Source organism: Notothenia coriiceps, unplaced genomic scaffold, assembly GCF_000735185.1.
Source record: "Notothenia coriiceps isolate Sejong01 unplaced genomic scaffold, NC01 NC01_scaffold00037251, whole genome shotgun sequence".
Taxonomy (NCBI): Eukaryota; Metazoa; Chordata; class Actinopteri; order Perciformes; family Nototheniidae; genus Notothenia; species Notothenia coriiceps.
This window is the reverse complement of record NW_011369952.1, coordinates 312,126-335,150: the sequence shown is the minus strand read 5'-3', so window position 1 is coordinate 335,150 and position 23,025 is coordinate 312,126. Positions and strand designations below refer to the sequence as shown.

The 23,025-nt window shown below is 41.0% G+C and overlaps 3 protein-coding genes across 3 annotated transcripts; 2 read left to right on the top strand and 1 right to left on the bottom strand.

The window, feature by feature from the left end:
* Positions 1 to 1,509: 1,509 nt before the first annotated feature.
* Positions 1,510 to 5,758, bottom strand: zcchc17 (zinc finger, CCHC domain containing 17). The gene is given in 8 exon segments (XM_010796852.1): positions 1,510 to 2,089; positions 2,092 to 2,115; positions 2,831 to 2,979; positions 3,089 to 3,189; positions 3,271 to 3,362; positions 3,447 to 3,547; positions 4,727 to 4,905; positions 5,659 to 5,758. Coding segments are annotated over 7 exon segments (654 nt in total). The 5' UTR covers positions 4,866 to 4,905; positions 5,659 to 5,758; the 3' UTR covers positions 1,510 to 2,041.
* Positions 5,759 to 5,798: 40 nt separating this feature from the next.
* On the top strand, positions 5,799 to 10,530 carry snrnp40 (small nuclear ribonucleoprotein 40 (U5)). Its single transcript, XM_010796851.1, has 10 exons — positions 5,799 to 6,015; positions 6,992 to 7,121; positions 7,226 to 7,319; positions 7,682 to 7,847; positions 8,018 to 8,140; positions 8,266 to 8,386; positions 8,483 to 8,565; positions 8,804 to 8,865; positions 9,297 to 9,400; positions 10,230 to 10,530. Exons 1-10 carry the CDS (start codon positions 5,905 to 5,907, stop codon positions 10,277 to 10,279), a joined length of 1,044 nt encoding a protein of 347 aa, XP_010795153.1. The 5' UTR covers positions 5,799 to 5,904; the 3' UTR covers positions 10,280 to 10,530.
* Positions 10,531 to 11,512: 982 nt separating this feature from the next.
* On the top strand, positions 11,513 to 18,977 carry nkain1 (sodium/potassium transporting ATPase interacting 1). Its single transcript, XM_010796850.1, has 8 exons — positions 11,513 to 11,900; positions 12,099 to 12,461; positions 13,350 to 13,487; positions 13,594 to 13,674; positions 14,051 to 14,248; positions 14,728 to 14,788; positions 15,935 to 16,016; positions 16,887 to 18,977. The coding sequence occupies exons 2-8, from the start codon at positions 12,384 to 12,386 to the stop codon at positions 16,894 to 16,896; spliced, it is 648 nt and encodes a 215-aa protein (XP_010795152.1). The 5' UTR covers positions 11,513 to 11,900; positions 12,099 to 12,383; the 3' UTR covers positions 16,897 to 18,977.
* The last annotated feature ends 4,048 nt before the right edge of the window (positions 18,978 to 23,025 follow it).

Below are 23,025 nucleotides of genomic sequence, written 5' to 3'. Positions count from 1 at the left end.
CAGAGTTTCCATCAAAGCTTTTTTTACAGGGACTCAGTTAATTATAGCTCCTCAGCAGCTTGTGTGTGTGTGTGTGTGTGTGTGTGTGTGTGTGTGTGTGTGTGTGTGTGTGTGTGTGTGTGTGTGTGTGTGTGTGTGTGTGTGTGTGAGATAGAGTGGGAGAGTATCTTGTCCTCTCCCTGATTACGAAGGGGAAAGTTGTTAAATCTGGCATCAAGCTGTGTCAGAAATGAAGAGGGGGGCCAAGACTTATCAGAAACCATGGATCAAAAAAGATAAACATTTTGGTAAATATACTAACTAGTTCAAGTTTTTCATTCACTCGTGTTGACACAAGGCTGTGATTACTCGATGCATTTGAATCTGGCCACATTTCACATAAAATCCATCTATTTTAAAAAGTGACCCCAAAATTACATATACACCAAATGTCCTTCACTGGCACTAGGGGCAAGGACAGCTTTGAGTCCTGTGCTTGTACTCTAGGTGTGTGAGTGTGTGTGCTTTCTAAATTCGGCTCATCCCCTCCGTCAGTACATTGATGTCATGAGTTAGCGACTGACTGCCAGCTAGCAGAAGGTTGAAGAGTTGAAAGGTTGCAGGGTGATCCATGTCCCTTTCGGCCTCAACCTCTTTACCCTGCTAAAAGGGAAAAGTTCACCCCAAAACAATTTCCATGTTCCTCTTACCCAAGTGTCCCCCTGGTCAAATCAAACATTGTAATACAAGTTAAACAAATATGCAAAGTAGTTTCTTATTTCTAAAGTCTTGTGTTGGTTTCCATTTATCATGCAATTATGTGCAATACAATTCTGGTAACTGGCCACATTACATCCAATTTGTACATCTGTTTGGTAATAAGGGCAGAAAGGAGAAGTACAAAAAAGAAGAGGAGTTTTTAGACTGAAGAATGAACTGGAGTTGTCAAATCACTGCAGCTGGAAACAATCTTTTCTCCACAATCCTCCAAGAGGGATTTTTGAGACAACGTCAAAAGAAGCACAATGCAGATCCCTTAACATCGCCTTATCTTGTCTTTCACTGACAGGGGGTTATCTTTTGAAAGAAAAACAAACGCTGCCATGTCAACTTTGCGCCTTTGACCTTGTTGGACATGACCTGACGTGTCAAACTATTAGCTCAGTCATGACCTGACATTATTTGACCCCAGGGTGGAACAGACCCAACTGCCATTATCATGTTTGTGTGCGTGTGTGTGTTTTAGTCCCACATGGGCTTACTTAAAAACAGCAACATTATGAGTTCAAGGGCAGAGAACAAAGACTTCAAAAGGCATTTTTTCTGTTTACAAATAAAAACAACTTTAATGGAGTTAACAGTTGACATGCAGGAAAACAGCTGTGTGTGTTGAAAGCTATACAAAGACACACGTATGCTAATGGCCAATGAACTGAATACAGCTCCAGGATATAATCACAACCTGAGGATCCTGTCACACTCACATGTGCGGTATTACACGTCCTGTTTGTCTGTACTACTTCCTGTTTGTGTGTGGATTTCTCTGAGGGGGTTACTTTAAGGATTTTAAATCTAAGTCTGATGTAAAACAATATCTAGATTCCATGCGGGAAGCCGCTTGCAGCCATATTGGTTTCACTTATCCTGTTACATACAGTATGAGTACACTCCTCCCTCTGAGTGGGAGCCAGAGGTTACTTTAGGACAAGTGGGGCTTGTGATTTTGCAACCCTTTACCCTCTGGACATAATTAGATTGGAAATTTGATAGGAAGTCTGCAAGCTTTAAATAAGATGGGTTAACCCATATGGTCGAAGATATCTGTATTGAGCTGTAAGTGGAGGGATAAAAAAGAAAAAGATACATATCTGGCAGTCTGATGCCAACCACTTCCTCTTCTGCGTCTGTGTGATAGCTGCAGTGTGTGTGACTGAAGATATGTAAGTTGCGTACGTATGTGCGGCTGTCTCAGCTGTGTTTGTGTGATCTGTGTTTCTTGTGTTTCTTCTTCTTCTTGTCCTCTTTGTCGTGCTCGTGGCGTCTCTTCTTGGATTTGCATTCGTCACTGGTGCTGTTGCTGCTGTCGCTCCCTGACTCCTTCCTCTCCCTCTTCCTCTTCTTCTTCATTTTCTTCTCCTGGAGGATATAAATACAAGGAGAATGTAAGATTTGTGTTATATCGGAAGCATAATGTACAAAAGAATGTATCTCTATTGTTGTATATTCTCTCTGGTTGTACATATTGCCAATTGTGTATATTCAATGGGTTTTTGGTCTTCCTTTACCTTTCTTTATAGAGGACCCTTTATTTTTTGCCCAACAGGTTCAACTGATTGACACGTGTTCTGCATTAGGGCCAATCCAATTATGTTTGTACTGCTGCATTCACTTGATATCTGTTCTTGCCTTGAAGGTCTCTGATCAAAGGATTTTTGCACAGATCTCATTTCGAAGATGTTTTCTTCAGTAAATGTGATAATCTGTAGCTAAGGTGCTTCATCTTAGTCGGATAAGGGGTGGGTGCCGTTTTATTTTCCTCCTATTATGTGGCAACAAAAGGATCTTGAGCATCGACCATGCAGATATTATAAGCAACGAGACAGCCGGTTCAATTCCTCAAAACTCAGTCATAAAACATTTACTTTTCATTACATCAGCAGAAAAGCCACCACAGAGACAACATTTTTGTCGATTCTCAAGAAGCCGTCTTACATCTCTTACAGTCATGCATTGCCAATCAGAGACATGTGGGATGTTGTGTCAGATGAGTCACAACCGAGAAATACAAAATGAAAGGAAAGTTCGGGGGGAAAAAGGAAGCGATGCAGGGCAGTAACTGTCAGGATTTTACCTTCTTTTTCTTTTTCTTTTTGTCTGAGTCTAGCTGTGGTGCAACAGCTGGGGTCAGCAGTGGTTGTTGCCGTGACGCTGCATCCTCCTCTTCAGGCACCAGAGCGTACTGCAAGCCCGGAGTGGAGAAACAGTCCTTTGTGAAGTGACCTGAAAAGGGTAACGATTTCCTTTATACTACGCACATTTAAAAGTGATTTCAAGCAAATATCACGGTAGAAAAGTGAAAAAAAACATATGAAGTATCTTTGTTTGTTACCTTTGCAGCCGCACTTTGAGCATGTTGTGTTGAGAACAGCTTCCAGTGTGATCCTGTTGCCTGTGTGATCTCTGAATTTCCTACGTCGCCTCTGATCTTGGCTGCAACCACAAACAGATAATGTTACAAGTCTGTGCACCCATGTTGAGACACAAAGATATTATAAAACCAAGAGCACTTACTCTCCGTTAACATTGTTTGGGTCCAAGTCCTGTCCTGTTCCCTGATTGACAGCTTTCATTGAGAAGGACAACTTCACCTTGTCGCCTTGAATCTGGGAGATGGGGCACAAGTTATCAGTCTTTCTGCTCACTTCACTGACACAGAATGGTGTGTGTGTCTGTGTGTGTCTTCTTACCTCTCTCCCAATGACTTTAATCCAGATCTTTTCCCCCATATCGACAATCTCTGAGGCATTCTCAACCCTCGATGCTGACATCTCACTCACATGTACCAGGCCTGTATGTGCAATGCAAAACAAATGGTTTGGATGATGGATTTTTCACAGTAAACATTGCTTATATCGCCCTCCAGTGGTGGAAACGAACAGCAGGTATTTAGTATGACATGCAGGTCAAGGACAATTGTGACATCTTGATTCATCAATGTGTTCAACTTCTTAGCAACTCTTACCAACGGCAAACACTTTAACCCTTTACTGAAGAAGTTCATGTTCCCACTGTGTCACTATGCTAACATAAGACATTATACAATAATGCTTGCTCTATGTAACATATCCACATATTGCAGGACACTTTACAGCCTCTTTGTTTTATACAAAACAAAGCAGAACTGAATATCCAAAGTGCAGTGCTTTTCAAAGTGTGGTTCGTGAGCGCCCCCTAGTGGTCCGTGAGTATATTGGTAAAATTTCACATTTGAAATAAATACATTTCAGTTTTCCGCACTCTCGCGGGAATATCTCCGCAATGGAGCGAGGTTAAGTTTCACTTTCGATTGCATGCAGGATAAGGCCCAGAGCAACACCTTCATCACACATGTTGCCACTTGTTTGTAACATTTTTTCAGACGATGTGTTTTTTGATATTTGTTGAGTTATGTGGTCCGCGAGTGTTTTTTTATTGGTTAAGTGGTCCTTGGTATGAAAAAGTTTGAGAAACACTGCCATAGTGCAATCGGAGGAGGAGTTTTGAAATAATGTTGAAATCCCAATCTAGTAGCAACATGTAGCTTAGGTGCCTTGAAGCCTCTTTTGCTAACTATTGCTGAGACAGCTCCATCAATCACTGACAGACACTTTGCAATGATGGCTGCTTATTGCTTCCTGTGTTCTTTCTGCTAACTGCATTGGTTTTGGCCCTGGCCAAAGTCCCATGATGCAGTGGTTTTGCCTGGCAGCGGATGCAGGTGATTTATTATCGTGTATCTGCCAAATCATGTTTCTTAGTTTTGTTTCTCATTATAGTTCTGCTTTCACCCATTGCAAGCTTTACAATATTCCCCTAAAGGTTTAATATTCTTATTTTTGTTGTCTGCTACTCACTCCTCTGTATTTGGTGGTATTTAAGCTTTTTAATGCACGTTATCTTCCAATTGTGAATGCAACTGTGTACATGTGAGTTTTCCCCTTCTGAGATTTTTAAATGTTTATATTAAAAGTCTATAACTTTCACTCACCTTCCTTCTTGTAGCCTGGCAGTCTCACAAAGGCTCCGTATGTCTGCACAGAGACCACCTCTCCTTTGGCAATGCTGTGTAATGGTGGCAGACCCTCCAGTCCAGCAGGCTCGTGTGCCTGGCCATCACTGTCGGACATGTTCTCAGCAGACGGGGACAACAGGGATCAATCAGTAGATCTAGAAGATTGAGGGTTCAATAATTGAATTACTTGCGATGTCAAAAATATAGGCGTGAATGTTCCTTTTGAAGATGAGGTTGTTTTAGTCCATATAAAGTCCTATACAACAATCCAAATCAAGTATTTTTTGGAGCAAGAGTTACAGAAAACACTCATTTTATTGATATAGATAAGACACTATTCCAGTGCATCTTTTAAACTACTCCATTATTTCAAACTAATAAACAATAATGGCATCAGATATGTTGTGTAAATCAAGCTGTGTAATAGGGACACTGTACCTTATTATAAAGTATTGCATACCTGTGGGCTAATATTTATAAATGGCTAAACAAAAAGTATATTTTTGTTTTTAACACATCAATATAAAGACATTATAATTTTAAATATACAATGTTGTGTAGTTACCAAATATCCCTCTTTCTTATTTAGCATTAGAAAAACATTTCTTCTAAAGTCTCTTAAATTGGGATACAAAATAAGCAGACGCAATTCGGATATATTAAAAGACTACAGTACACATGCTTAACTTTACATCTACTGTAACATAATAGCTTAGCTTGAAAAGTAGCAATGAGGCTAACGTTAGCTCGCTAGATTAAAGCATTGTTTTAGCTAACACGATTATCCAGAGAACCAACAATAGGATAATCGGTCCGTACGCGATGTATAAATTCCAATCGATAATTGCATAGATAGTGTACAATGTATTTCTAAATTTGCAGAAAACATACAAATAAAATAGTGTTACCTTACGTCTTAGCAAAACTGGTTCAGATTAACATCCGGGGCAGGTCAGTTTACCAACAAGCCATGTGAACCAATCAGTGCAGTCGGTACAGGCCTCCACCAATCAAATGCATCATATGCACCGGAAGTAGTTTCCTGTTCTTCTTCGTTGTCGCTAGACGTCCCTCCGAAAAAGACGTCCATTGATATTTTATAAACTCTAGCAGTAACTCCAACGGTTTTGCCTTTTCTTGTTGACTGTCTCAGGATGATTGAACCCAAGAAGAGACCGGCGGACATGGCGATGGTTCCAGCCGCCGTGAAGCGACCCCGGACGGAGCTGGTGGCGGCGGCGCAGTCCCAGCAACTCGTGGCCATGGTGCGTAGAGTAACTACAACCAAAGTCCTCATTTATATCTATCAGAGGCAAACAACACTGAAACACATAATGAATTACTACATTTATGAACTACATGTCATTTTAAGTGCACTAAGATTTGCTTTTAGGTGAATAAATGGAACTATGTGGCTAGCTAAACCCCTACGCAGGAAAATAAAATAACATCACTGTTGTGTGTTTTTAATGTTCAGAAACAAGGCATGGAAAAAACCGAAATAGACTTAAAATCTCTTTATTTTTAATATATTTTGTTTTTTAGATGACAGATTAGTTACCAGGTCACATTTCGACTTCAAGTAATCGGCAAGTCTCTAAAATGCAGTTTGCACTCTACTGTGATAAACATAAATGTAACATTTGAACAACAAATTATTAGTTATAATAATCATTTAGAAAGAAATTATTCTAGTAAATGTAATGCACACTGAGTAGGCAGTTTATTAGCGATATCTTGCTTAAACGAATGCAGTCTAATACAATACCCTTCCATTACATCCTACATTTGTGAAGGTTATAATGTTTATCTAAGTTGAAACTACTTTAGACAGCTTCAAGACAAAAGCCATTAAAACTCGTGTTTACCTTAAATCCACTGCAATAAACATCAACTGTACAACTTAACCAATTACATATTATGGAAAACTATTGATGCTCAACATAGCACAGCCAATTATGAATCTTTGGGGTCAAAATTCATAGTATTAACTAATACAAAAGCCTATGACACATGTCCTATTTGTTTTGTTACATAACTGGCCTGGAAAGTCTATGTAAGACAAAACTGTTTTTGAATAGCTTCAAATATATCTTTGTTTTTTTCTGTACTGAAATGTGTGGTTACTCATTAGTTGACACATGTTATGCTGAAAACATTTACAACTGTTAATTTATTATTGGGCTGTAATGCTGATTTTAAATTAATCATATATATTGACCTTTAATGAATCTCCCATAGGGTCCTCCACGGTCCTCCAGCCTGCAGGCTCCCATTATGCTGATGTCTGGTCACGAGGGCGAGGTCTACTGCTGCAAGTTTCACCCCAACGGATCCACGCTCGCCTCCTCGGGATTTGATAGGCTCATTTGTAAGATATTTAAAATCCTGAGGCTCACACTTCCTTGGTTAAACTTACAAACATATTTCAGTTACTGTGAATAACGTGTTGTAAACTGTGTTTCTCTGCTGCAGTGATGTGGAATGTGTACGGAGATTGTGACAATTATGCCACGATGAAGGGCCACAGTGGAGCAGTGATGGAGCTGCACTACAACACAGATGGCAGGTAGGAACGATCACAGATTAAGTACATTTCTAAGATATATTCTAAAGCACAAAACAAAGTAACACACAACCCTTGAAACTTTTTTGAATGACGGTTGTCAGAATAAACACTATAGTTCAAGGGGGGATTTAATTCAATACAAGTCAACTTACTCCTTACCTTGCAAAACCACCTTCAAAGCTAAATTAACTATTTAATCTAGTTTTTGTAAACAATTGGACGTGATTACACACGTTCCATTTGTTAAATGTATCACTTGGCTTAGGTTACTGGCAAGAAATGTGTCAAACCCATGCATTTTAATTCATGGTCAATAAGGTGGATACATGTGTCAAACTGTGTTTTCTTGCTCTGTATTTCAGCATGCTGTTTTCAGCGAGCACAGACAAGACTGTAGGAGTGTGGGACAGTGAAACTGGAGAGAGAATCAAGCGCCTGAAGGGCCACACCTCCTTCGTTAACACCTGTTACCCAGCCCGTCGAGGGCCCCAACTCGTCTGTACCGGCAGTGATGACGGGACCGTCAAGGTATAATAATAAATTGTTGAATTGGATGATATTTCATTTCATTTTGATATCCTCTCTCACAAGTCTCATTAATAGATTCTTATTATGTGGTCTTTAATTTATCTCAAGTACTCCAGTCCATTTGATCAGGCTCCAGTTAATCTTCCTACATGTGTTTGTCACTGTTGTAGCTGTGGGACATCCGTAAGAAAGGGGCAATCCACACTTTCCAGAACACCTACCAGGTGCTCGCTGCAACATTCAATGACACCAGTGATCAGATCCTTTCAGGAGGCATCGACAATGACATCAAGGTACTGGCCTACAGCATACACAGAAAACTTGGGAATTGCAATTGCATGTGCTATAAGAAAATGTTTTAGTTTTTCCACTTGCCCCTGGCTTGAACTCCGTCATCAGCTGTTTCTATGTTGTGCAGGTGTGGGACCTGAGGCAGAACAAGCTGATCTACAATATGCACGGCCACGGTGACTCAGTGACTGGACTTAGCCTGAGCTCTGAGGGATCATACCTTCTCTCAAACTCCATGGATAACACAGGTAAGATGTTTATTTGTATAACAACATCATTTTCTTAAGCTTATAAGAGTGTCATTGCAATGGCCAGATTTTGCTTTCTTTAATTCCTCTGTGTAGTGCGTATTTGGGATGTTCGACCATTTGCACCCAAGGAGAGATGTGTGAAGATTTTCCAGGGCAACGTTCACAACTTTGAGAAGGTAACATCAATAACTCTGACCTGTGTACTGACATGTTCTTCCACTGTTAATACCATTTGGGGGGTATAGATATTGAGGAAAATACTTGAATAACAAATATTTTTTTTCCACCTAGCAACATCTATTTTTCCCTAAAAGGCATCGAAATATGTCCCTTTTTTACTTGCAATAAACAGCACATGATGCTCTTGTCCTTCTTATAACAATGCTGTTTCTAACATCTCTTCCTGTCTTTCAGAATTTGCTGAGGTGCTCCTGGTCTACTGACGGCAGTAAGATAGCTGCCGGCTCAGCTGACAGGTGAGAGGCAACACAAACAAACAAACTCCCATACACAGACATTTGTATAATTGTCATTATTATTATTTTTGAGTACATTTACATGTATTTCTAGAGGTTGCGCTTATATTAAACTAACTTCAAGATAAGACATTAGCATGTACTAAACTCACTAGTGTAAATGTGCAGACTTATAATAATTACTTGAGGACAATTGGACTTGGGTCTCTCTTCCTAGCTTAGTATCCATCTTAGATTGCTGTCAAGCTGTAATGTTCTCGATGCAATTTGACTCTTTCAACTTCTTTTAATCCACCTTCAACAGCACAACTTGATACAACAACATAGCACATGATGTATTGTAACAAAAATATGAAAATCCTTCAGTGTCCAATGTCTCAGCTGTCTTAGTTAGGACTCATTCCAGCTGTTTTTCTTGTCTGTGTTTATAGATTTGTGTACATCTGGGACACCACATCACGCAGAATCCTGTACAAGCTGCCGGGACATGCCGGCTCCGTCAACGAAGTCGCCTTTCACCCAGAGGAGCCTATAGGTGAGTCAGTCACTACTTTAGGATGCATTGACAATAATACGTTTTCCTTTTCAAATGCAAACTATATTTATCTAGGTGAGTTCTTTTAGCACCGCTTCATTTATAATCTCTTTCCGGACTAACATGCCTAAAAACTTAGAATCACATGACCATTTTGTTACACTGGGCATGTTAGAATAATAGTATTTCCTCTTGCACATGTAGGCGGTAGTAGCACTACATAATCCAGACTTTCACAACGACTGCTAGAATAGCAACAAGGTGGACAGCCCCGGTAATTAATAATACATGTTGACAACATGTAGTCGATGGTAATGTTGTTAGTTTCCTTCAGGAAAAACGTAATGTTATGTCAGCTATGGAATCTGGAAAGCAGACGTTGTGGCCAATAAGTTCAGTCCGGCAGCGAGCGAGTTTCTGCATCATCATTTTCAAAAGTCTCAGCTTCAGCCCATCAAACGCAGTACTGAAGTTTTCAAACTAAAACGTGTTTATCAGCGTTTTCCGTAGTCTCTGTTTCAGGGTTACAAAAATGCAAGATATATGTGGACACTAGTTCTAAACAAAGCAAAGATTATGCATTTAAAAAAAGAAAACACAGTTCCTAATGTGGAATAGAGATGTTGAAAGACTTTGTGCAGTTGTCTTAAGAGGATAGTCAGGGGATCTAAAGGGAATAATATTTTAATATTCTTGTAGTTTAGCTAAAATGTGGTTTTCACCCAACACATATTTTGTATGTGTGTATTTGTTCACCTAAGGCTTAGTTTCAGAACACAACTGACAATAAAAGTTGAATCATCTTTTTCCTCTTTGTCTCTATTCACAGTGCTGTCTGGTGCCAGTGATAAAAGGCTCTACATGGGAGAAATTCAGTAGGGAGTGTGGGAGTTTGTTCACCTGGATGAGTGTGTGTCTGTGTGTGTGAGTGTCCTGCCTAAGAAGTGGATGGGTGGTATCCGACAGTGGGTTTGGAGTCTCTGTAATTTCATGTGCTTCAGCTTGTCAAAGAACAACCTCAGGACGCGTGTTTGAAGTTGATCATTGGTCAAAACAACCTCCACAGTGACTTGTTTTTTTTATTCTGAATTGTTTCTTTTTAATAAACTTGAGTATTCTGTAAAAACTGTTTGTGGGATTCATTTGTCATTGTGGGGCATTCCTGCGGTAACATTTTTTTTTTTCCACCAAGGAGTTTATTAATTGTGTGTGGTTTATTTGTTTGTTGGCAGAATACAAACAAATCCTTGCCTGATTGCTGTTTTCAAAGCATGGGCCAACATTAGCAAAAATGTAGAGCTACATATAGAAAATGTTATTTAATATAATTCATCCAATTCTACTTCTAAAGAAAGCATTGTGCCTTTGCTCTGATATTACAATTACTTGACAGTGGTAATAATTAAATACTTCGACATTGAGGGCTTATAAATAAGTTGTTTGGTAAAAGACAACGTTTGAGTTGAAATGAAGCAGCAGGATATGGTGCACTTCTTACAGGTAACTGATATTTACAAGATTTAAAAATATCTATCTAGTTGTAATACATTAGGTCAGTTTAATTAGCACTGTGTATAATTTCTGGCATGTGACAGCTGTTTAATTGCACAATGAACATGGTTACTCAACTAAGTAGGGCTTTAAATGTGTGGGTCACTTCAGCCTATTAGAAAGGGGCAAGGACAAGTTTGTTTGGCACCTTATAAACACAGGCAGTTCACAGTGCTTTGAGCTACATAAGGTGGAGAAATTAACCGTTACAATATTTAACTCAAACAAAATGAGAAGTAGTTACGGTGCAGAGAAATTACAAAATGTTTTAACTGCTTACTCATTTTTATTTGAGAAAGCCTTATGCATAAGTAAACGAAAATGTGATAACTCGTTTTCCATTGATTGTCATATGGCCTTGTGATAACCGACTAAGCGGTAATTATCTGACTGTTCATATCTTAACTTAGTAAGACTATCGCACTGCTCGCCTCATGTTAAGTAGCTGGGATTAAACACGGCTGTTAATTATGTTTCTTCCGCTCTGAATAACCGCTGCCCGAGGAGACGAGCGGCGGGCTGCTCTCTCTGCTTGGGCGGGAGTGGGAGGCGATCACAGTTATTTTCGGCTGTCTGAACCACCGCCACCAGCCCCCGTTTCTTTTGTGTTCGGTTTTTTTCCGAACGCCTCGCGGGGCTGCTGCTCGGCCACGCGCAGTCACGCACGCGGGTCTGCAGAATCCATGCAGCTCCTCCTCAAGGGGGTCGCGGTGACTGAGAGCCCCCACCCCCTCGTCTCTCTCTCTCACCCCCTCGTCTCTCTCTCTCCCCCCGGCTCCTCCTGCGCCTGCCCCGGCACCGATTGTTGACAAAAGACGCTGCGAGACGGAGCTCGGTGCCCGGTGCTGGTGAACAGATCCGCCCGGTAACTAGTTCCAGTTACAGCAGACGGAGGTCGGGACGACGAGGTTTAAAGGGGGCACAAGGACTCTTCCTCTCCTAGAAAACCGTGAGTCACAACGGGCTGCTTTGTGTCCGTGTAGCCCAACGCTAGCCGTGTAGTAACACCGCGGGGTCGGTCCCCTCCTCCCCACCGCCCCCCCGTGTGATCCGGTATCATATGATGCTAATTTCTGTCTATATCCCGGGGCAGATTATGACAGCTTTCCGTCTCTCTTTGTGTCTTTGTGTGTCCCCTCTCCGGAAGGTGTGGCCGAGGTGATTCGGTTGTCGGTGGTGGTCGGACCGCAGCAGGCCGGTGTGAAGTGACCCCCCCCCTCTTCTTCCTCTGCTCGTAATTGGCATATTTACTGACAACAAAAACAGCTGCCAAGATGGGTCACTCGCTGTGAGAAAAGGGCCACACCGACGCTACAGGAGGAGGCGGCGGCCTTAGGCAGGTCTATACAGCCGGGAATGTTGTGAGCTGAGACTGCCAGGCAGTCTGGATCTGACCGGCGACCCGTCCTTCCCCCGGAGCCTCCGGGGCTCCATGCCGCGTTCCGAGCCCTCCAAGATGGGGAAGTGCGACGGACGATGCACGCTGCTGGTGATATGTTCCCTGCAGTTGGTGAGTGTGTGTGTGTGTGTGTTTTTGTTTGTTTTATTTGTCAAAGCTGCCTCTCTAATCACTCACTCACCATGATGATATAATTGGAGCAGCGTGCTACAGACACACGCACAACACATGCACATTGTAATAAATTTCTGTCCAGCCTGTGTGTACAGTCACATTAAAAAAGCTTAGAGTTGCAGCTGCTGGGGTGCCATGCCACATTACAGGCGAGGGTGTGTGTGTGTCTTTGAAGTACGGTGGGGGGGGGGTGCTTTGGTGTCAGGGCATGTTTGTATGTCTGTAGTAGAGAGAGGGGTGATAGCCCCATTCTGGCAAAAAAAACATGTGAATGTTGAGATGGGACAAGGAGGCCCTGTTCACCATCTGGCCTCCATTCTGGAGTTAAAGTTAGCTATGTCTTGTCGCTACAAATAGCTTGACTATCCCTCTAAAACATAATAAGTGTGTAATAATGTGAGATGGTATCAGCTATTTCTCTAGTGAGAATGATGGAGCACAGCAGTGTGAGGGCTAGTTATCCCGGCTATTGTTTGCTGTGCTGATGAGTTGTGGGGAGGCAGGGGGATTCACTCAGCCCATAGATCCTCATTAGTTTGGGGGCGCTTTTAGGGGGTTGCTCCTCTTTTACAGTCACTGGACTGGCTGGTGCTCCAGGCAGTTACCATGGAAACAACTGCGGCAGACCTGTGTATGTGTGTCCCTGTCACTGTGTGTGTGTGTGTGTGTGTGTGTGTGTGTGTGTGTGTGTGTGTGTGTGTGTGTGTGTGTGTGTGTGTGTGTGTGTGTGTGTGTTTCACCGTGAGTTTGATTTGCATATATCCTCGGTTGTGTGTGTAATGTCTTTTTTCTAATGTGTGCGTGACCCCTCCCACTGTCCCATAGGTGGCAGCCCTTCAGAGGCAGGTGTTTGATTTTATGGGCTATCAATGGGCCCCCATCCTGGCCAACTTCCTGCACATTATGGCCGTCATCCTGGGCATGTTTGGCACCGTGCAGTTTCGCTTTAGATACCTTATCTTTGTGAGTATTCCCCCCCCCCCCCTTCCAAAGATGCACAAAGCTATTGTTTACTTTAAATTGATATTGCATGAGTGTGCAGAAAGTGATCCCTGTATCTGATTGGCAGTATGCAGTATGGCTGGTCCTTTGGGTGGGCTGGAACTCGTTCATTATCTGTTTCTACCTGGAGGTTGGAAACCTGTCACAGGTGAGTTCAGTCGTTCTGATTGTGTAACGCAATATTTGCTTTATTCCATCTGTCTAGAGTTAGATTATTACTTAGTTACAGATTATTTTCATGGTCAAGAGATACCATTTCGAAGACTTGGAAATATCAGAAAATACTCAACAAATTCCATCCCAGTTTCTCAAAGTCCTAGGTCTTTCAATGTTTGAAAAAGTTGTGTTTTGTTTGTACAAAAGATCCAGAGATATTCAGTTTAATATGATATTAAACAGAGTAAAGAAGAAATATAAATACACTGTTAAAATATATCCATATTAGTTAATCACTCAACCATGAGCATAACCCTTATCTGTAGCCATGTTTTTATATATGTGTATGTGTGTGTGCACATGTTCAGGACAGGGACTTTCTCATGACGTTCAATACATCCCTTCATCGCTCGTGGTGGATGGAGCATGGTCCTGGTTGCCTGGTGACGCCCGTGCTGGACTCCAACATGGCCCCTGACGACCACCATGTCATCACTGTGTCCGGGTGTCTCCTCGACTACCAATACATAGAGGTGTTGAGTTCAGCCTTTCAGGTCCTATTGGCTGTACGTATCACACATACGCACACACATACAAAGTCTTGAAAGTTTTCAAAATGTTTCATTTAAAACGTTATGTTTGTCCAAAGATAGGAAAATGCTTGAATTTGAATGCTGTCCTACAGAAATGCTGGATTTTTGCATCCTCACAATCACTCATGTAAAGAAAAAATGTTGCTAGCATCCTGCACCTGATGACTCAATTAAATCGAACCTACTAGACTTTTATTTTTGCAATAGCCTTTATGTATTCATTTGAGATGTGATGACCAAAGTTCCATCAATGGTTTAGGTACCTTGAAATTGGTTGAAAAATGCTTTTAAGAAGCTTTACCAATTTTACCCTGTAAAAATACTACATTTTCTAAACATTGTTTAACAGTATTTTTTGTTTGCTGACCCTTATTTGACACACACTTTAGTCAGCAGTGACTCAGTCTGTACAGCAGCAGTCATTTAATTGCAGCCTCTCTCTTCTCTAACAGCTCTTTGGCTTTGTCTACGCCTGCTACGTGAGCAAAGTCTTCCAGGATGACGAGGACAGCTGTGAGTGCTCTTATCTTCTCCTAAAAGCTTGTTGATCCTCTTCCAGCGCCTTGCTCAGCCGATCAGGTTTACTTGTGTCATAGTTCATTGTCTTCTCCTGCCGGCTCATGCTGAGCTAAATCACAGCAGAGAATTCCCTCTCGGGGATCTGACCGCTTTATCTGTGGGAATATTAGAGATATCTTTCGGAAGATTCAAGGAGTCTGTCTGCTGGCATGTGCTTGTCTCTGCCATCTGTGTGTCTGAATGCTTAATCTCCTCCTGGTGCTCACATCAATGTTTCACTTAATGAAGTAAATGAGGTCCTTTAGTTACAATACGACATATGCATTTCCTTTAAAAAGAAGTGTCATGCTATGCCAGCCTGTCATGTCCAAACAGCACGCTTTGTCAGAATAATATGCACGTGAAAACAAAGTGCTGATGGGAAAAGATGATGATAAGAGCATGCAATGTAACGGCTGATGCTGGATTCTTGAAGTTCACACACACATAGTATTTAATAGTTCTATATAGAAATGTTGTCATGGTTTTGGTTGTAATCAAAATAAAATAAAAATATTTGATGTTTTTCACATTTTTAACTAAGAAATACATTCAAAATAACTCACAGATAAGAAAACAGTTATATTAACCATAACATAAACACATGTTTAGGAAAAGCAGCCCTTTGGATTGTTTTCTTTAAAAGAAATTGTGTTCTGCAGTGTTTTGCTTCATAAACTCAGAACATTCTTTCTTCAACATTTTGAAGAAGCAATTACAACTATACAAAAACATCACAGGATTAATATTATTATTAAAATGTCACATCACGCATCACAAACCAGATCACTCACTTATGGTCTAAATCTCCACTGATGCAGAACATCTGGGACAATTTTCTCTTTGAGCTGCCACCACATATATTTGTTCCTTCCACATTGATCTGGAAAGATTAGAACAATGTATCAGTGACATAGAAGCAGTGAGACGGTATCTGTGCAGATTCTGATGTCAGAGTGTATTACAGTGATATAAAGGTGTTGTTCATCAATAGGTTTTCCGGTCAAAATAGAATCTGATCTGTGAAACCAACACCTGGTCAAAAAACAAATACATATTTAAGGGAAAGTGTAATGATGTCATTTCTTTCTCTTTTTTTAGTTGATTTCATCGGTGGCTTTGACTCGTACGGCTACCAGCCTCCTCAGAAGTCTTCCCATCTGCAACTGCAGCCTCTCTACACGTGAGTTACAGATATAACATGCTCTATTTTAATATACTTTGTTGTCATATACCTTGTTCTCCTTCTTTTTTATCTTATTGTTACAGCTCTGTGTTACTCTAAATGTTTAGTGTTTGAGTCCCTCACTAAAATTAAAAACCATATGTACAGACTTTTAGTCCCTAGATTAGATCAGGTTTGTATTTCAATTAAGTTTAAAATACTGCATTTGTTCCTCAAGGGGCAATTCCAGACAATAAACAGAAATACACCAAAAATGGTATTTGGAGAAAGAGTATCTAACACAGGTCAAAGGGTTAAAGGTCAAAAGGATATTTACCAGTTTATATAAAAAGGAATTTCATTTCTATTATACAATTCTATCGGCTTTTGTACCAAACCAAACATCCGCCTTTTTGTCTTGCGTATAGACGATTTCAAATGAATTCCTGATGTCTGCAGCTTACAGTAGTTATTAAGGACATGTGTTGGGTCTTTGTTGATATTATATTATTTCTCTTGCCTTGCTCAGTATTAAGCTTCACTAAGGATATTTGTATTTTGCCAATCCATTTAGAACTGATGCTAACCACACCTTGCAGTCAGGTCTTGTCTTCAAGACAAACAGATGGTAACGAACCAATTAATACGTAGCTAAATCACTTAGCAATATTCTGGGAAAATAAATGTTACAGCCTAGGCCAAGAACACTGCAAAAAACTCCCTCCAGATCAACAGAAGCCTTATGTTTTTCTCGTGACGAGTAAATCAAACTTTATTGTGTAAAATCAGTGGAATGCCCCTTTCCTGCACATATATCAAAGTACAGTATACGTTACATTGATTTGTAACACTGTGTCTCTCACTGATCTCATCCTCTCTGCATCCCAGGGCTGGTTAACCGTTGGTAGCGCCCCCTTCAGGCCTTACCCTGACGGTGTCACTGTGGATGGAAAGCGGCGGTGCCTCAATACACTCACTGTGTGTGTCACAGTTTACCGGAAGAATGGACTTACCCCACTCGGAGGGAGAGACATCTGTGCGTGAATGCATGTGTGCTTGTGTCAGAGAAAGAAAAATACAGCCCTGAATAGAATGTACAGAACTCAGGGAAGAACCAGCATGCCAGGTGGTGTGATAAGATGAAGGAGGAAGAAGAAGAGGAGGTACAGATAACAAGAGCTGGGGAAACCTCTGTCAATTTACCGAGGACACACTTCACTAAACTGCCAGCTCTCAACACTCTCACAACTGTGTGTATGTTTGTGTGTGATTGTGTAACACCACAGGACTAGCTGGTACTTTGTGGTTGCACCCTGGACTCTTACCACTCGGTGTCCTGTGACTTTTTTTGGGTCCTTATTTGTGTGTGTGTGTGTGTGTGAAGGGGGGATTGGGCGGGTATGTGGGTGGGGTCACATAATAAAAAGAGGCACGGCTCGTACCTTTTGTCGTATTAGAACGTGGTGATGTCGAACTAGAGCAGTCTTACGATTCCCATTCCCAAAGCCATCTTTACCTCCTGTGTTGTTAAAACCACTGATAACACTCAAGATTTTAACATTACCCACCTGGTCTGCTGCGAAAGTGAAACAGAGCAGGTGGAGCCGAGAGGATAGACTGCTTAAAGGATCAGGCTGGTGATATTTCATACATTTTATTATTGACCAAAACCAACAGATCCGTTCATCACTCTCTCAAATGTTTAAAACGTTCTCAGCTTGTGGCTCTTTGGACCAAGCTCTTGTTCTTGGAGGAAGTGTTGAAGCGTTGTTGATTTTTTTATTTATCAGTTAATCAGGTTGCCTTTTAGCTATTTATTAGTGTACTAGTTATATCGTTTTTGTACGCACAAACTTTCTCCGCCTTCCTTTTTTAAGGAAGTGATTTATTCGCCAAAAAAGAGAAAACGCACAATAAACAAAGTCATAGACACTATTATTTGTTTGTTTTTTGGATATAGCCATAATATTATCAAGTTATTATTATCGTGAAGTCATAATATCGTGGATCCCGATTTAAGCGCGCATTTGTTTGGTACTATTTACAGCTGCGAGTGTGCTGCACTGCTGAGTATTTACAGCAGCAGGACTCAGTTTGTGGGATCATTTCAAAATAAACTACAGTGCCTAGATTTATCAGAATGAAGGAACATATCACCGAGTGCAACAGTGTGGCTCATTGATGTAATTTTAAATATTCTTTTTTTAAAGTTATGTTACACCAATGGATCACAGAGGAATGAGATATATCAGGCTCTGACTTCTAGTCAATGGGATAATTTCATGGTTGGTTTTGGTGTTTTAATGCGATTGGTTGACAATGAGATAAACACAAAATATCACCAGACTTATCCTTTAAAGTTCAGCAAAAAATCCAGCCAAATGTCCTTTGGCAGGATATTTAGTTTTCAGGAAAATAAACTCAGCCTACTGTACATGTAATGCTGAAGCTAAGGGATGCAGATGGTTTTGGGATCAGGCATTAGTGTGTCTATTTGGGGGGGAGCAGTGGGGATACTGTGCATGTAAATAACCAGCCAATGATTGTTTTGTTGGTTACATTTAGAAAGGGGGGGTTGCATTAGGGGGCGGGTAGGTCTTGGGGAAGATTGGTACACATAAAAGTTTTGTCTTCATACCTGTTTCTCTTGTTCCCCCTTTTTTGATAACGTCATGCTTCCCTCTTTGATCCCGACTGCAGCAAATTCTCTCAATCTTTTTCAAAAACTACATTCACCTCTGCAACTCATTCACTGATTTCCACAGAAGAACGGCCATAAAGTAGACCAGAGAGAAACATAACGTCATGGTCAAGTGTTATTGTAATTTTAATTGAACGCACAAAGGAGAACATGGGGACAGGTATGAGGTGAAGCCCTTATTTGGTGTAGGGAGAAGTTTTAAATAATAAAAATACACTTTCTACATTAAATATCACTTTTGTTGTCATCTGTAGACACACATTCAAATGAGTGCTTTTATTCCTAATTTTGATTACATTATTTTAATATTTGGATTAAGGTGCACAGAATGACATGTTTGCTGGATTATTTTGGTTAGTTTCTATAAACTGATATTGTATAATGAGGATTTGATATGTTGTACATTTATATTGATGCGTTTTTCGACTTAAAAAAAAATCTACTTTCATCTTAATTTGTCCACATAGGCCCTAAGGGAAATTGGTTTTGCAGCACAGTGTAACATAAACCTAAAAGACCCACATTAGAAAATAGTACTTTGATATCATAAAGGGATTTAGTTTATTCTTGCAGTGATAAAAAAGTGAGCTCACCGTAGCTCTTTCATTTAAGTTCCTCTTAAATGGTAATAATTAAACGCTAGAAATTTAGATTTTATGTTCCTAATCATTTCAAAGAAAGATCATTATTGTATTGTTTTCTTCTTGGTTTATGATTATACAAGGCCCTGTAGCTATAAAAAGTGCAATCCTTTACAGGAAGTACTTTACTACAGATGACCGTGGTAATTCAAGTTTAATTTGCTTAAACGATTTTTTTATTTAATAAACAAAACAAATCAACCACAACATAAAACTAAAACAATGAGCCTGTGTAAGTGGCATTGGGCAGATAGGTGATTTTGTTGTTGTGAGTTGTGAGGTGCAAGACAAAAGATTTATCCTGGATCCACTTTTATGTAAGTAGGCTACCAAATGTAGGCTACTTTATAACTTTAATTTTATTGTCGAACTACACTTCAGGCTATTCAATCCAGTATGACTGGACCACGTAAGTATTTTTAATCAGCCTACCCTTAATATTTCCATATGATTAGGCTACCATAGATTATTTTTTACTGGGCTGCTATCATCTTTTTGTATTACGTCACCCACTTACCGGTTTAGGGCAGTCTATTTACCCCAGTCTGCAGACTAGGGGTTGTTAGTGGCACCTTACCAAAGACCCAAAAAAGGGTATTTTGTTGTTATTTAGGCCACAAACCATCCTCTCACATTCCGCAGGTGCAGCAGAGCATCTTGCAGCCGCTCACTGCTGACCGTGTGGCGCAGCACGTTGCCATGGCTGCCAAGCTCCCCGTTACCGTAGAGACCCCGGTAGACGCTGTGTCCAACCCCCGATAATAAAATCACATAATATCCACATGTAAAGTGGATATTAGCATTTCTATTTACCGTAAGAACCACTAAAACACTATGGTAATATACATATAATAATAACATGTTTTTGTTATTTTTGTAGTTTATTTTAGTGACCAATCACACAGACGACTGTGTGGCAAATGCTCTTTTTTTTTTAAAGCTCTTTTTTTGTGTATTGATAAAAATATGAATGAAGTAAAATCAAAATGCAAAATAAACACAGAACATAACAAAGGACCGGTCCCGGTATGGCCCTCCCTCCCCTCCCGGTTGGCGCAATGAACCGCACGCTCTCTCTCATCCCTTCCCGTCATGCAGCGCTCTCGCCTGCTCCTCCGTTGAGCGGCCATGTTGTCGGAGTGAAAGCCTGGGGTGTAAGAGAGACACTGGGGCCGAAATCCGCGTCCATCCTCCCTCTCCGCCGGTGAGTACCCCCTGTTACCCGGTCGCGATACATAGGGGGATTATTTATCCATGCATCGGTGCCGGTATTGTTGCAATGGTGGTTCAGGGAGGGGGTAAAAAGTAGTATTTGGTGCGGGAGTAGCGGCTACCTCTCTTTCTGCTGCCTGCTTCTTTCCTCCCGTTGTGTCGGTCTTCCGCTCCAGACAGCAGCTCTCGGGCCTTTGTTAGCATCCGCGTCACGGGGGACCTGTGGGGCTGCAGGCTCGGCAGACAGGTAGACATCCCCGGGTGTCTATTAAAAACAACACGGGGATGTTAGGGCACCAATGCCGACGTTGAAAACATTGTATAGAGCCCGTATTTGGTCACCGGTTCGAGCTTGTTTCGGGAGGCCGTGTTATTGTTGGTAGACATGGGCATTGAACCCTTCATAACAGGTCCTGAGACTGTGGGTAAGGGGGGGCGGATGCATGAAAAGGAAACCCCGGTAACCGTGAAGAAACCTTTATTAAGTATGCTTTTACATTTGGATGTGTCATGTCTGTCAGGAGGGAAATGTTTAGTCTGAGACACCTCACGTTATCTGCTGCTAGCTGCAGGTTAAATGCTCGTATTGTCACACCCCTGTCTGTGCCCGGTATGCGGTGCATTGATCCCCGGTATTGAATAATGATTAACCCAGTTAGACTGTGGAACACCGTGCATGCTTCGGTGTGCTAAGTTAGAACTTGTAGCTTTACAAGCCGTGTGCGTTTCGCTTTGAGGAAAGGCAGTGTTGTGGATTTCCGGGTGTTCTGATCTCAAGCTGTAGCTGACAGAGGTGGAAGAAGTACTCATATTTTGCACTAAAGTAAAAGTAGAAATACCACAGTCTAGGAATACTGTTATAAATAAAAGGCCTGTATTGCAAATACAAATAGTACAAAAGTATTGACATCAAAATACTTTATTAATTTGAACTACTTTGTATACTGCAGGTTAGGTTGGGTTGTGGATTTACTCCAGGTGTAACTCAAGTTTAATTTAAGTGTTGATTATATTTCACATCATTTAACAAAATCTTCAAATTAAAAGTACACGATTTTCCTCTGGATTGTAGTGGGGTCGTTACAAATTGGCAACACATTGAAATACTCAAGTAAAGTAGAAGTCCACCCAAATTGTACTTAAGTACAGTACTTGAGTACATCTACTTAGTTACTTTACACCACTTGCAGCAGAGGAATACAGAGCTAACATTTCCTTGTTTCTCAATGAAAAGTGGAGCTGCAAAAAAAGCATGAGTACCTATGTGAATGATCACTTGGCAGGCTGTTTTTTTTTTATGTTTTGAGACTGGTCAGCTCCTGAGGCCTGTACTACGAAGCCGGATTTTCGCTTAGCAAGCTAACTAAAGGGAAAACTCTGGGTTTCCGGTCCTACGACGCTGGTTCACTTCTTACCGGGCTAGATCTCCATGGTAACAAATGCTGAACGGCTAACCTGAGGGGTATACTACAAAGCAGGATTTTCGTTTAGCAAGATAACTTCTGGGATTTCCGGGACTACGAAGCTGGTTCACTTTTTAGCGGGCTAAATCTCCATGGTGACTTATTCTGGTACCTAGTCTGTGCTCCGAAGCAGGATAGGTTCCAGGATAAGAGATCAACTCAGCGAAAGCACCACGCCTGCTGACCAATCAGAGCTCAGTGTGCGGAGGAAATAGTTTAAACTGCCGTTGCAGGAAAGACGGCCGGCCAAAATCACCAACTGTGTCAACGTGAAAATGAATAGAATATCACCTCCCATCTTCAGAGCAATCGGACTATTATAACTATTATTATACTATTATGTTAAGAAAGCTTAATTAAATATCTGCCACAACATAAGTAACCAGATCAAAGTAACATTACGTAGCCTACAGTCCGCGGCACTGTGAGTGCAGACGTCGATGTGTCCCATTATCATTCATATCATATCACATGCATCATAATGTATCATATATCTCCTTATCTGAGTCAGCCGAGCCGTATCTGGCCGTACAACACTCACAGTGTCACATACTGTATGCAGAAGTATTATTTTAAGGAACACATTAAGTTGACGAAACACTCGAGTCAAATGTAATTAAAGTCAGATCCACTCGTGTCTTAGACGGGGCAGTGATATCATAAACCTGTTAATGTACGCATTCAAACACTTTTTCTTGTACCAGCTGTATTCACTTTGCAGGTGCAACTACAGATGTAGCGATTCATTTCAGAAAGTTTGAAACGCGAGGGCCGTGATTAGTACGTGATCTGCCCTCGCTCAAGGGAAAACNAATGTGACCAGAGTTTCCATCAAAGCTTTTTTTACAGGGACTCAGTTAATTATAGCTCCTCAGCAGCTCGTGTGTGTGTGTGTGTGTGTCTCTCTCACACACACACACACACACACACACGAGCTGCTGAGGAGCTATAATTAACTGAGTCCCTGTAAAAAAAGCTTTGATGGAAACTCTGGTCACATTCTGTAGATA

Excerpts from the sequence above, each read along its gene's own strand:
- snrnp40 (XM_010796851.1), top strand. The coding sequence starts at position 5,905 with ATGATTGAACCCAAGAAGAGACCGGCGGACATGGCGATGGTTCCAGCC. Across the intron at positions 6,016-6,991 it reads CCCAGCAACTCGTGGCCATG|GGTCCTCCACGGTCCTCCAG; the intron begins GTGCGTAGAGTA and ends AATCTCCCATAG. Across the intron at positions 9,401-10,229 it reads TCACCCAGAGGAGCCTATAG|TGCTGTCTGGTGCCAGTGAT; the intron begins GTGAGTCAGTCA and ends CTCTATTCACAG.
- nkain1 (XM_010796850.1), top strand. The coding sequence starts at position 12,384 with ATGCCGCGTTCCGAGCCCTCCAAGATGGGGAAGTGCGACGGACGATGC. Across the intron at positions 12,462-13,349 it reads TGATATGTTCCCTGCAGTTG|GTGGCAGCCCTTCAGAGGCA; the intron begins GTGAGTGTGTGT and ends ACTGTCCCATAG. Across the intron at positions 13,488-13,593 it reads GCTTTAGATACCTTATCTTT|TATGCAGTATGGCTGGTCCT; the intron begins GTGAGTATTCCC and ends TCTGATTGGCAG.